At 38.6% G+C, this 12,759-nt stretch overlaps 1 protein-coding gene across 3 annotated transcripts in view; it reads right to left on the minus strand.

Annotated features, from left to right (window-relative positions):
- The window catches only part of nlrc3 (NLR family, CARD domain containing 3), a 22,368-nt gene extending 9,609 nt beyond the window's left edge, over positions 1 to 12,759 (minus strand). Inside the window, exons 1-9 of one of the 3 annotated variants that reach the window (XM_015032618.1) lie at positions 12,432 to 12,759; positions 7,104 to 7,264; positions 4,856 to 5,119; positions 2,308 to 4,054; positions 2,034 to 2,120; positions 1,791 to 1,874; positions 928 to 1,011; positions 766 to 849; positions 597 to 680 (exon numbers count right to left, since the gene is read on the minus strand). In XM_015032618.1, coding sequence (XP_014888104.1) covers positions 597 to 680; positions 766 to 849; positions 928 to 1,011; positions 1,791 to 1,874; positions 2,034 to 2,120; positions 2,308 to 4,054; positions 4,856 to 5,119; positions 7,104 to 7,227 — 2,558 coding nt within the window. In that variant the 5' untranslated portion in view covers positions 7,228 to 7,264; positions 12,432 to 12,759. Of the gene's footprint in view, positions 1 to 596; positions 681 to 765; positions 850 to 927; positions 1,012 to 1,790; positions 1,875 to 2,033; positions 2,121 to 2,307; positions 4,055 to 4,855; positions 5,120 to 5,204; positions 5,541 to 7,103; positions 7,268 to 12,431 lie in introns of those variants that run through there. The other 2 variants (XM_015032617.1, XM_015032619.1) reach the window with 2 other exon arrangements.

Genomic DNA, 12,759 nt, shown 5'->3' on the forward strand with positions numbered 1-12,759 from the left:
TTGCTATAGCGCGTTAGCATTAGCTTCCGATTCATACCGTGTTGCTATAGCGCGTTAGCATTAGCTTCCGATACATACCGTGTTGCTATAGCGCGTTAGCATTAGCTTCCGATACATACCGTGTTGCTATAGCGCGTTAGCTACTGTTTATGCTCAGTACTTTAGGGTTAGCATAGCCAGTTAGCGGTGCCCTCCACTCAAACCAAATTGCAAACATAATAACAAATGCAGGCTGTTTATGGAATAAATGTAATTAAAGTGTCAACAGTTTTAGCCTCAGATTTAATCAATTTGAATATTTTTCCTCTTGTTTCTTTCAGTAAAATGTTCGATTAGAGCTGGATGACAACAGCAGTTACCTGTCTGGTTTTGATAGATTTGATTGAATTTAGTGCGTTAGCATTAGCTTCTGCTACATTCGGTGATTAGAAAAGTTATTTTATTAACGAATATATCTAAGTTAAAGTATCAATTGTCATATTTAACAGGCTGCAGAGTTTACTGACATTCATGTAGTGATGTCTGGATGAAAACTTGGTGGCTCAGGATGAATAAATAAATTAAAATGAGTGAAATTAAAAATATTAGCTGCTTACATCAACTTTGTAAGAGTTCGGTTTGTCTTCAGCGCCTCTGCGATCCTCTTGGCTCCTCCTGCGCCAATTGTATTTTTCCGCATGCTGAAAAAGCAAATCAGAAAGAGAACATGCTGCACATTTCACATGAAAACTACCAGAAATAAACCGTCAGCAGGACGAAACTGACTTCAGAGACACGAGTTTGCGGTTGGACTGCAGGACGTCTGCGATGCCCTGAGCTCCTTCTTCCCCGATGGAGTTATTCTGCAGGCTGACGACGGAAGCAAAGTTACAAACACGGAACATTTAAAAGTGTAAATGTAGAAAAACCTTTCACAGTTATACTCACTTGATTGATACCAAGGCTTGGTTCATTTTCAGAGCCTCTGCCAGAAACTTTGCCCCTTTTGATCCAATGCTGTTGTTCTTTAAGCTGAATTTAAAATAAAGTAAAGTTATGGGTATCAGACTGAAAGAGGACGGATGCAGATCCACGGCTCTCTCATCCAGAAACAAATTAAAAGCCTTTATCCTAAAATCACCTCATAATTATGTGCTGCTTGCAGTTAAACCCAAACTGATTCACAGTTTGGACATTTAAAACGGTTTTTATTTAACGAAAACGTTCGTTTCTAATTGGACAAAAAGACAAAAATCTCATAAAAGATACAAAAACAATGTAAATATTCTAATATATTATATTAAACTATGATATGTCTAAAGTTATTTATCGCATTTATAATCAATCAAAACATTTTTACTGCTATAATATTATTAAAATCCTGTTTTTAAGCTACTGAGAATCTTTTCCATGTTTTATCTCGACTCTTTTCATCACTTTCATCTTTAACTGCTTCCACAAAGGGATTCTCTAACTTTGACTGAGCCACTTAAAAACATTAAAATTAACTTATTTCAGGAGAAAATTGTTGGCAAGAATAAAACAAAATATCCTTGGGGTATGAATTGTCTTTTATTTAGTAAAATAGTAATAAAATAAATTGATATTTGCAGTTTATGTTTAGCAAATTGTAAAATAAAAACCCTTCAAGCTGTATGGATATTTGTTCATATAAATATCCTCTAATATACTGGAGTTTTACCAATAAAGACACATTTTTTCCATCACTTCAATAACAGATTTAAAACCGAACAGGTTTGGGTTCCTCCATGACAGAATGATTGTTCCTGAAGCATCGATAAAAGTCTCACTTGATGGCGGTCAGGGTTCGGTTCACCAGCAGGGCTCGGCTCAGAGCTTTGGCTCCTTTGTTGCTGATGACATTGTCGGCCAAACTGAGGGCAAGAACAAAACAAGCTGCATTTATTCGTGTCTGATAATCAGACAGGTGTGTGTTTAGCAGAGATGTTCAGGCAGGTGTGTGTTTAGCAGAGATGTTCAGGCAGGTGACTTTCTGGCTCCTGCAGTGAAAACTTGTCCAGGTTTGGTCCAACCTTATTTTCCGGATGTGGCAGTCTTTGGCGCTCAGGAGGCTCCCGAGCAGCTCCATGACATCGTCCTTGAAGTTATTATTCTCCAGCCTGTTCGACAGAAAACATTCACTGTGAAACTGCGCAGACTGGAATTACGAAAACAAATGTGCTAATTGGAAACCGAGGCCATTTCTAAAGGTTTTCACGTCAGGATGAGGTGGTTTGTCACATATTTAAATAGTGTTTTTTTTGTCAGAAATGTGTCCGACAGGTTTTCTGTGATGTCAGAACTGACCTGAGATGGGTGCAGTACAGCAGCTGTGGGAGTAAACTTTTCACCGTTGGGTAGTTCAGACATCCTGTCAGGTTGGTTTGTTCACTGCACTCTGGAGAGACGTGCAGCAGGAAGCCCAGCACCACGCAGTGCGGCCGCGTCAGTTTTCCAGCCAAGCTGCCCTGCCGCAGGTCCTCCTCTACGCTCCGGAGCAGCTCGCCGTGTTGCAGCTCTTGTAAGCAGTAGGCCAGGTTGACGGCTCGGAGGGACACCACCGAACCCACGCTGGACAGGAGGCTGTGTAAAAACCCGCCAGCCCAAACCTTCTGGCTGCCATCGTCTTTCCCGAGAGCCAGGAGCCCAGCCAGAGGTTTCATCGTTGTTGGGCACAGCAAGCCTGTCAGGAAGCGCACAAACAGATCCAGGTGGCCGTCTTCGGCTTGCTGCGAGTGTTGGAAGGCGCTTCTGAAGTGGTTCTGGAACCCAATCTTGGGCCAGGACATGGTGCTCTCTGAGAACAGGTCAAAGATGGCCCGCTTGGAGGAAACATGATAAAACGTAGCTGCAAGAAACTCCTGCAGGGTCAGGTGAGTAAATCTGTAAGTGGTGTGTATGGTGGACTCCGTCCGGACCAGAACTCCAACTCCAAGGCTGCACTGAGTTTGCAGTAAGTCTATCCCGTAGGCCCTGAGGTCCTGCTCGCTGAACGTGTACTTGTGCTTCAGGAGGCTGTAGAAGGCCAGGCGTCCCAGGTTGCCCAGCAGTTTGCGGTTGGTCGCATGATGCTGCTCAGACTTTACAGGCTCCCTGCCTCTTGGTTCCCCTACTTCTGCTTTCATGGAGCAGAAATGGGCGTACAGCTCAGTGCAGGTCTTAGGCAGGCTCTCCTGTGTCCCGCTCTGCATGATGTACAGCAACGTCTCTGCTAGCATCCAGCAAATGCATGGTATGTAGCACATCACCATTAGGATCTTATGGGCCTCCAAGTGTGCCCATATTCTGGTGGCGAAGTCGTTCTCGGAGAAGTGGTGGTTCAGAAAGACCTGGATGTCCGCTGGGCTGAACCCTGGGATCTCCGTGACCCGGTCCACCAATCCGCCCGGGATCAGGGAGGCGACTCCTGGCCTCGACGTCACCCACACCGATACGTCTGGGAGCAGATTCCCTCGGATGATGTTCGTCACCAGGTCGTCAATGGAAACTTCCTTCTTCGGGTCGTTGCAAGGAGCCGCGTCAGAGAAATTCAAAGTGCTGCGAAATTCGTCCAAACCGTCGAAGATGAGCAGCGTCCTGCAGGCGTCGTTTAGGACCAAACCGGGTGCCGGCAGATGTGGGAAAGTCATTTTCAACAGCCTCTCTGCAGAAAGTTTCTCCAGACCGTTGAGCTCGCACAACGTGAAGGGCAAGACAAAGTGTATATCCGGACACATGGTCCCGTGGCACCATTGTCTGATGAAGTGTCTCACCCAGGTTGTCTTGCCAATACCAGCCACTCCGACTGTGAGCGTCACCCTGGGAGGCAAGCTGACCCTTGTGAGGGGCTCAAAGAGCTTGGCGAGGCCCAGCTGCCTCAGATGGTTCCTCCTCCCTCCTCGAGTCACTCCCACCTGCATCAGATCGTGCTCCTTTTGCTGGAAGTCGGAGAGTCCATCCACCATCAGTAAACTCCTTGAGGAGATGTTCAGTTTGGGGCAGCTGACTGAGTCTCTGTCTCTCTGCTTCTCATATTGCTGCAGCAGCACCTCTTTGTGCTTCTTCACCGTGGCGTCTAAGGAGGAAGGATCCAAGAGCAAACATTTTTCATTACACACTTCTCAGCCTCTTTGGTGCAATTCTCAAAACTACTTGCTCAATCTTCAAATCATTGCATCACAAAAAAGCACTTTCTTATTCCTTTGATAAACTTGCAGAAGCTTTTCTACATTATCCAAGTGATTATGTACAATTCTCTGCTTTCTCCTACATTTCAGTTGCTCAATTGTTTCAACCTCCACATCATTTAAGCACAAGATTGTTGCATAAGTCCTAACATGCAAAATGTTTGGACAAGTTGTCACAACATGCCAGTCATGTTTCTGTACATTTCCGTCAGACTTTTCTCTCCATCAGTCCTGAACTGGTGCGTTGCTCCCATGTGACCGCAGGACATTTTGTGAAGCATTTTAGATGAACCGGTTTTCTGAAATGGCTCAGAGGTACCATGAACAACCAACTGGCAACAATACAGAGTCTTTTCCTTTCTGCATCACAAATTACAGTAAAAAAGTAACAACTTATAACAGTCAACTAGACTTTAGCCATCGTTTACCTTCAGTTTCCGCTTTACTGTCAGCATGACTAATCAAATGGACTGTCTGATCCAAACACTTGTCATTCTGAGGAACTGAAATGTTCATTGGCAGATTTTTAATTCAGAGAAGCAAACTGGGTTTTTCTGGTAATTTGTATAAATTGTTTTGAGGAACTCAGTTTTGCTAATGTTGAAAATGACTGAAGAATCGCACCAAAGCGACTGAGAAAAACTGTAATAAGACGTTAAAGGAAGCGATCCTTCCAGAAAGCCTCGTACCGTAGCTTAAGATGAGCTGGGCCACCTCTGAGTCTGAGCTCTCTATGAAGGCCTGCAGCGCGTCCGAGCTCTGGCTCTCCTTTGCAGCGGCGATGGAGGTGAGCATATTGACCTGGTCCTGCAGCTGGCCCGCTGCCTTAATGCTCGTCTCTTCAGCTGACGTCAAGACGTTCACGTTTCTGAGGTGCTGAAGTATTTCCTCCAGGAAGGAATGTGAGACGAAGCTCAGCAGCTGGTCTTTGTGCTTCTGGATCCAATGAAGCTCTAAAGCAAAAACAAAACACCGACTTAGTTCACTGTAAAGCCTGTCAGAAACTCTGAAATGGTAAAAACTGATCAAGCTAAATACCTTCTAATGAACGCTGAAAACCACCTCGCAAAACTGTTCAAATCTTTTAGCCATCGTGGGAATCGCTAATTAAAAAGCTAGTCATGCTAACTCTAAAGCGCTAGATGCTAAAGCGCTACAACAACATGCTATCTAGCAGAAGATAATGCTAAAGCACTAAATATCCACAATTTGCCAATAATTGAACAACATATCGCCCTCAACTGGGTCACGTTCGCTATTACACATGAACGGCTTCAGGAAGTGATTCTTTTGAACAGATCTTTGACTCACGGTTTCAGTTTATAGGTTTTGAGTTTTGCTAACTGTTACATAAATGTATGACTGTGTTTTTTTATTGATTACAATTCTTTCAATGAAGTTATAAAGAAAAAGAATCGAAGAGCACGTGAGAAGAGGAAACGGAACTGCTGTGCAGTCTTCACCCCTTTCAAAATAAGAGCATGAGGATTTCTAACAATTGCTAATCAAAACCTCAACACAGATGTCAAACTTTATTCAACTTAAAATTAATTTAAGAGAAGCTAAGAGCTCTAAACGTTTTCAAAGTTAGCATAAAATGCTAAATGAAATATTAGCTCGTCTATTTAAGGAAAAGGTAATTTTATTTATGTAGCACATTTTCAGCAACATGGCAATACAAAGTGCTTTACAGGAATACTTTTCTGTAATTGTTTTGCATAGTTAAAGGGATAAACAGGGACAGAAAATGGATGATTTCTTACATCATTGAGGTTATTATGATTTAACGAGGGGATTCAGGTTTTGTTTGAGCCTTTTTACATCATTTAAAAGTTCTATTCGTGAGGATTTGGGTTTTCTCTGTGTTTATTTTGGTTTCTGTGTCTACTGAGTCTCCGTGTTGTCCCGTCTTCCCCTTGATTGCTCCCAGCTGTGTCACGTTTCCCTGATTATCCTCATCCCACCTGTGTTCCTGCTCCTGGTCGAGTCGGGTTCTGGTTCTGGTCTGGTTCTGGTCGGGTCGGACTCTGGTTCTGGTTCTGGTTCTGTTCGGGTCTTAAGCTGTTTTTGCTACCAGACTTGAGCCTCTCTGCTCTTTTGTGCTGCCAGGATTTTTGTATTTGTCGTTTTCATCGTTTTCTCCATAAACTGTCTGTGGCATCAACTTCACCACCTCTCATGACAATATTTTATATTTTCTCAGGTTGTTTTAGTTTGTTATAATATTATATTTCATGGACTGAAGTTTTAAATGTGACAAAAATCCAAAAAAGTTTTTTTTTTTTGTTTTTTTTTTTTTTTTTAGATCTTTTTTCCAAATCTGACAAAATTTTCTTTGACAAAAGGAAGAAAAATATCCACCCAATATTATTTCAATATGTCAGTCAATATATATATTTAATGTTCTACTTTCACTGACTTAATATCTACAGAAAAATCTAATATTTATCAGACTCCATTTTAACAACATGATGCAGAATCACTTTGTTGATGCTTCTGATAATCCATAAAATGTTTTATTCACATTAAAGATTAATTTCTGAATCCAGAGAGAGAGATTACTGTGAAACCTTTAAATCCATTTCAGTAAGAACCAAAATAAATCCTGATATTTTTCTAAATAAAAGTCGACTTTTTGTCTCTAATTAAACTATAAACTTTCTGTTCCGTCGTGAGATCCAACAGTAAAGGTTTTGTTTTCTTTACTGTTTTATTATAGATATTAAATAAAATAAACGGTCCTTAATAAACTATAAAATCTGATGAGATTATTCAAACTGAATCAGAACAAAAAACCTCAGAGAGTTCATTTGTTTTCATAATAAATAAAAGTTTCTAGTTGATATAAAGTCACTTCTGTTTTATCTCCAGGTTTCATTTGCTTCTGGTTAATAATAAAATAAAGACGGCAGCCGGCAGTGACAATGAGGTTCTTACGCTGCGTCTCTGTGTGCGCGGCGGCGCAGCAGGAAGTGGACTGCAGGTCCAGGTAGCAGTCGTCCTGCCACATGATGCGTTTGCTGCGATCCATGAGCGAGTCGTAGTGCTGCTTCCTGTCCATCACAGCAGGAGGAAGCCTGACACGCTCAGAGCCGCTGCTGCTGCGAGGAATCCACCATGAGACACAATAAAACCGTATATAACACAAGAAAACCGTATATAACACAATAAAACCGTATATAACACAAGAAAACCGTATTTAACTGTCTGAAATATGAAACAGGAACAGCCTGAGAACGGAAGGCCTACAGAGCTAATAAATATGTTCAAGGAAATAAACTTTACTCTTAGAAAAACTAATCAAAACTATTCTAAGAAAAACAACAAAAGGAGAAATGTAATTAATGAATAAAAAGAAAACAGAAAAACTAAGAAAAAGTCAGTAATAGAAAAATGTAAGAAAGATAAAAAGAAAAAAAGAAAAAGAATTAACAAAAAATAAATAAAAAGCAAACAGAAAAGAGAACAAAGAAAAACAATAAAATCTAAAAACAAGACAGAAAAACAAAATAAAGAAAAAAAATGTAGAATACAAATCCAAAAAAGAAGAAAAAGAAACATATAGAAAGACGATAAAATAGAAAACAATATTAAAAAGTAATAATAAAAGACAGAAAACAGAGAAACGTAAAATTAAAAATAACAATCCAACTTGATTCTTTGAAAAATCTGATTGTCTTGCAAAAATGTGTAGAAACTTTATAAGTTTATACAAAATAATTTAAAAAATGCATAAATATGATAAACAGACACAGCAGAAAAAAACTGATATGTGATTTTTAAATTCTTGATTAATGTTGGGTCTAAAAGTTATAAAACTAATCACAACTTTTCCAAATAGAAAATTAACTAGATGTCGGTCCAGCAACACATTTCCTAGTGAGCAGAGCTGAATGGTTTTTACTCTGTTTTTATAGTTTTTTTATTCAGTTTTTAATTGTTTTTATAGTTTTTTAATTCAGTTTTTAATTGTTTTTATAGTTTTTTAATTCTGTTTTTATTGTTTTTATTTTGCTCCAAACCTTCATGAACTCTGCAGATCATCGTTTTTCTGGGCTGAGCTGCAGGAAGTTGCGAAGCGTCGTTCTAAATATTCCTGATGCTTGACCTCGTTTCTCTCTGAGGTAATGCTGATTCAGGTTTCTCGGTCCTGCGGCTTCATACGCGGCCAAGCTGTCAGACCGTTGCCATGGAAACGAGGCGTCGGTTTTGCCGTGTTGCCGTTGCTAGGGGTAACCAAACATACCTCAAAGATCGTCTGTGAGTAAAGATCATCGAGTCGAACATTTTGTTCAGTTTCATATCAGTCGATGTCGATAATTATTGATTAGTTTTTTTATGAGCTGGTGGTCTGATCTTTCCTGATTTATCCAGTTTTGTCTCCACACCATTTTTTTATTATTATTTTAGGAAGTTTTGAGGCAAAACCTGAAACTGCTGCTGTTACCCAGCAGGTTGTTAGATAATAACTAAATAATTTCCATTTTTATGATTAATATTTCTTCTCTTTCTACCAAAAACTGGATGATAAAAGTCTCCAGTCTGGTATTTTGGCCTCAACCAGCTCTTATTTTGAAGGATAATTGTGCTTTCAGAGACTTTATAATTTGTTTTATTTGTTGTTTTTACTTATTTTGGATATTTAAAATGTTTTCCAGTTCCAGTGTTAAATGTTCATTTAAAGTTTATTAATTGAAAATTGTCCCAAAACAACAATAATATCACTTATAGTGATAACTTCTGGGACAATTTATCGTCCAGCAGAATTTATTTATTTATTATACATTTATTATTCACCAGCAGGTGTTTATACAACAAACATTATAGAGTGACAAAAAACAAAAAGAGGTTTTGATCTACAAAATAATTATCCAGATAATAGAACGAAAAACAGTAACAGAAATAAAATAACCAAACAAAAAACAAACAAACAAGTAGGAATACGTTAAAAAGGATCAAAAACAAAATACAGGACGTGGTCAACTGTCACAACAAAATGAAATTAACATGTTAATTAGGATAAAGTTTTTCTTTTAATCGTGGCAGTTATTTTCTAATTTGAATTATTTCTTTGTTCTTTAATTAATTTAGCATCAGATATTTGGGAAAAAGTAAAGAAGGGAGGGAGAAAAGAAAGCAAAGAAAAACAGAATAAATAATAAAATAAATAAAAGTATAAGCCAGAACAAAGAATAAACAAAGCTAAGGATGAAACTCTGAGTCTTATCATTTCTCATTTCCCTCCTTCGTGGTTTTTGCTTCCGCCATGAAATTAACTCACTGGCAACGAAAGGTCGTCTAAAAATACTTTATCTAAATAATCGAGTGGTTTGTATGTGTTGCTGAATTTTGCTCCGTTGATTCTGATCTGGTCCAGCAGAATTTATTGCAACACTCAGTAACATTTACTTCTGTAAGTTTTTGGAAAAAAATTACTTTTAAAAATATTTTTACTACGCTGTACTTTTTATTTTTACTTGAGTAAAATTCCAGATACTCCATTAAAATGTTGACTTTAATCAAAAAATCACACCTTCAGTTTTTGTTAAGGTTTTTATCAGAAGAAATTAAGTTAGATTTTGTTTGCTTGATATTATTTTTCAATTCTGTGAATAATTATCATCCTTAAAATGCCAACATTTCCACGTAACTTTATATTTTGCTCTGTTAGATGATGAAATGTTTAAATATTAAATTATTACCATCATTACCAAACATTATTTTACTCTTTTGACATTTCTGCTTAAATTATCATTTTTTTATTGATCTTAATACTAAATGGTCTGTTTTCATTCTCTGAACCAGAATAATCAAAATTACAGGAACTAATAACCTTACAGGTCACCAGTTCGATCCCCTGCACTTTGTCTTGCCAAGCTGCACGTAATGAAGAGACTTTCATTACTGGGACTATTTTTACTCAAGTCACATCGCACTTCTAACACACTTTTTGCATTTTATTAACAAGAACTTTATTTAGCACTGCACTTTAAGCAGAGCTTTGCACATAAATAACAATTTGCACACGAGAAGTTTGAATTGTATTGAGTATTTTTAGTAATTAGCATGTAGCCTTTTGTTCTGGGCTCTGCAGCTGCTCCTCATTGAGAAGTGAGCTGGTTCCCTGTGAAGGGAGGATAAATGTTACTGGTGGGAAAACTGAGCAAGTGTTTGTGCATAATCTGTTAAGTGTGGAGTGCTAATATGAAGTGACTCACCAGTTTGTTCTGTTTCCTCTCCAGGGTGTTTGGACAAATACTTCCACATGAGGGAGAAGAATCGTTTATGGGTTTTTGTGGCGTTTCATTTGGTGCAAGATAAAACATAAAATATTTATAAAAAGTAAATGGAAATGTTTGTATTTAGTAAAAGGTATTTTATTTAAATAGGTGGAGGTGGGTGAACTGAGATCCCCCTGTGAATTGGAGGCGGTTTGGTTCGTCACAGCCTGAGCTGATTTGATGCTGTGAGAATAAATTCACTGCTGTTTCCACCCGACTCTGAGGGACTCGCCCTAACAGGAGCCGTTTCTGTACTTTATATATTCTAATTTATTTGGGTAAATGTATTGTGTTTGAGGAAGTAACTTGATTTATTTACTTGTTTTAATCATCTCATCTCTTTGAGGTCACCTGGCCATGTGTTGCCATGGTGACAAGGACCTGCTGTTTTCAATCAGCCTCACTGGGAAAATCCATTTTCTGAGAGGGAGGAGAGATGGACTTTTGATTTTATTTGGATCCAGATCAGTTTTTTTGTTTCTAGTTTTGTTTGAGTTAAATGTAACTGTGTAGACATTTTTTTTAGGAATAGTTTAGTACAAATGTTTGTTATTTCTTTCTAGAAATGTGAATGTCTCCACGCCTCTAATTGGGAGCCAATCCCTTAACAGCCAGGTGGTTCAGATGAAGGAGAGATTCTCCCTCCTCTTGTTTTGACTGACATGATCTGCTGTAAACTGGACTGAAGCGTGTGAAGCTGGAGATAAAAGAAAAAATATTGAGGGCTCTAAAACTGCTGGTTTTCGTTTTGATGGCAAGCTGACGCTCTGCCTCATCTCGTCTTCCTCACTGTAAAATCCAGCCGCCAAGCGCCGCCGTTACATGCTAATAAACACCATAAAACTGTCACGTTTCACAGTATTCACACTGTTGTGCTGTGTGTAAAATGCACCGTTTTACTGAAATAAAGCAGTACGTTAATAAAACAGAGGATTACAGTGTTTTATAGTGTTTGAGGTTTTCTCAGCAGACCTTCCTCTGTGGTTCTTTGCTCATCAGAATCATCACACAAAAGGAAACCAAAGAAAGAGTCAAAGTTTAAGACAAGAAGGAAACGGCTTCGGCTCCTCTAGACGGCTGAAATTCAAACAGAAATCAAGAAAAAATAACAGACAAGTCAAGAAAAGAAGAGAGAAAAACAGTAGGAGGGGAAATACACTGCAAAACTCTAAATCCTACCAAGTGGTGTTGGTCCAGTTTCTAGTGCAAACATCTCCGTACATCTGAAATAAGACAAAACTAAAAAGTAACTTTTTATTTTGCAAAATATAGGAGCTTGTTTAGAGTCAACAATTTCTTAATATTGATAAAATGGGAAAAATATCTTACTATGAGTGAACTAGTGCTTTTCTATTTCTATTAATATTAATGATTTATTGACTCTAAACAAGCTCATATAACCTGCTGAAAAATTACCTGCAAGTTATATTTTAAAGTGTACCGAGATATTTGGACCAGAACCAGTTGGTAAGATTTAGTTTTTTTGCAGTGTGTCCGTTTATTTAACTCTGTTCTAAGCTTGTCGGGAAATCTACCAGAGTTTTGTTCAGTATTTTAAAATGCAAAAGTAAATCTACCAAAGTATTTTTGTTTAGTTTCTACTGCAAATATATTAGCACACTTTAAGTGCAACAAAGCTAACTTAAAACAAACCAGCAAGATATAGGAGCTTGTTTCAAGTCAATAATTCATTAATATTGATTTTAAAAAAGTATTGATCCATTGGCAGATTATTTTATAGCAATACATTTTCCCATGTTACTTTTTCATCAGTATTAACTATTGACTTAAAACAAGTTCCTCTATCTTGATGAAAAGTTACTTTAAGTTAGTTTAGTCTTATTAAAAGTGTAATAAGATGCTTGCAGTAGAAACTAGACCAAAAATAGTTTAGCGTTTTTGCAGAGGGAGGCCATTGCACCATGCACGTCATCGTTAAAACAAACGGTACAGAAACGTTTAGGCCAAAAACTGAGTGACTCACCATGACTTTAATCAAGTTTCCTGGAAATGTGAGGAGAATCCTGATCCTTCAAGCAGAAACTCCATGAAACACAAACAGCAGAAACTTTGAAAACGTCTGAATTGAGCAGCAGCAGCTCAGGGTAAAGTCAGCAGCTCTGCAGCATCTTCCTGTCTCTCTGGCTTCCTGTGCTGCGGTGAGAGCAGGTTCAACCGTGAAACTAGAGAGAGAGAAAACACGCTTTGTATCTGCTCAGGCCTCACGACACGATCCCAGAGCTTAACCGCGCTTCAGCTGCATGTTACCCGGCTACAGCCGGCGCGAAACCGCAGCTCAGAGCCGCCATGAC

The sequence above is a fragment of the Poecilia latipinna genome, unplaced genomic scaffold (assembly GCF_001443285.1).
Source record: "Poecilia latipinna isolate Pla-1442-1.1 unplaced genomic scaffold, P_latipinna-1.0 Scaffold247, whole genome shotgun sequence".
In the NCBI taxonomy this organism is placed as follows: domain Eukaryota; kingdom Metazoa; phylum Chordata; class Actinopteri; order Cyprinodontiformes; family Poeciliidae; genus Poecilia; species Poecilia latipinna.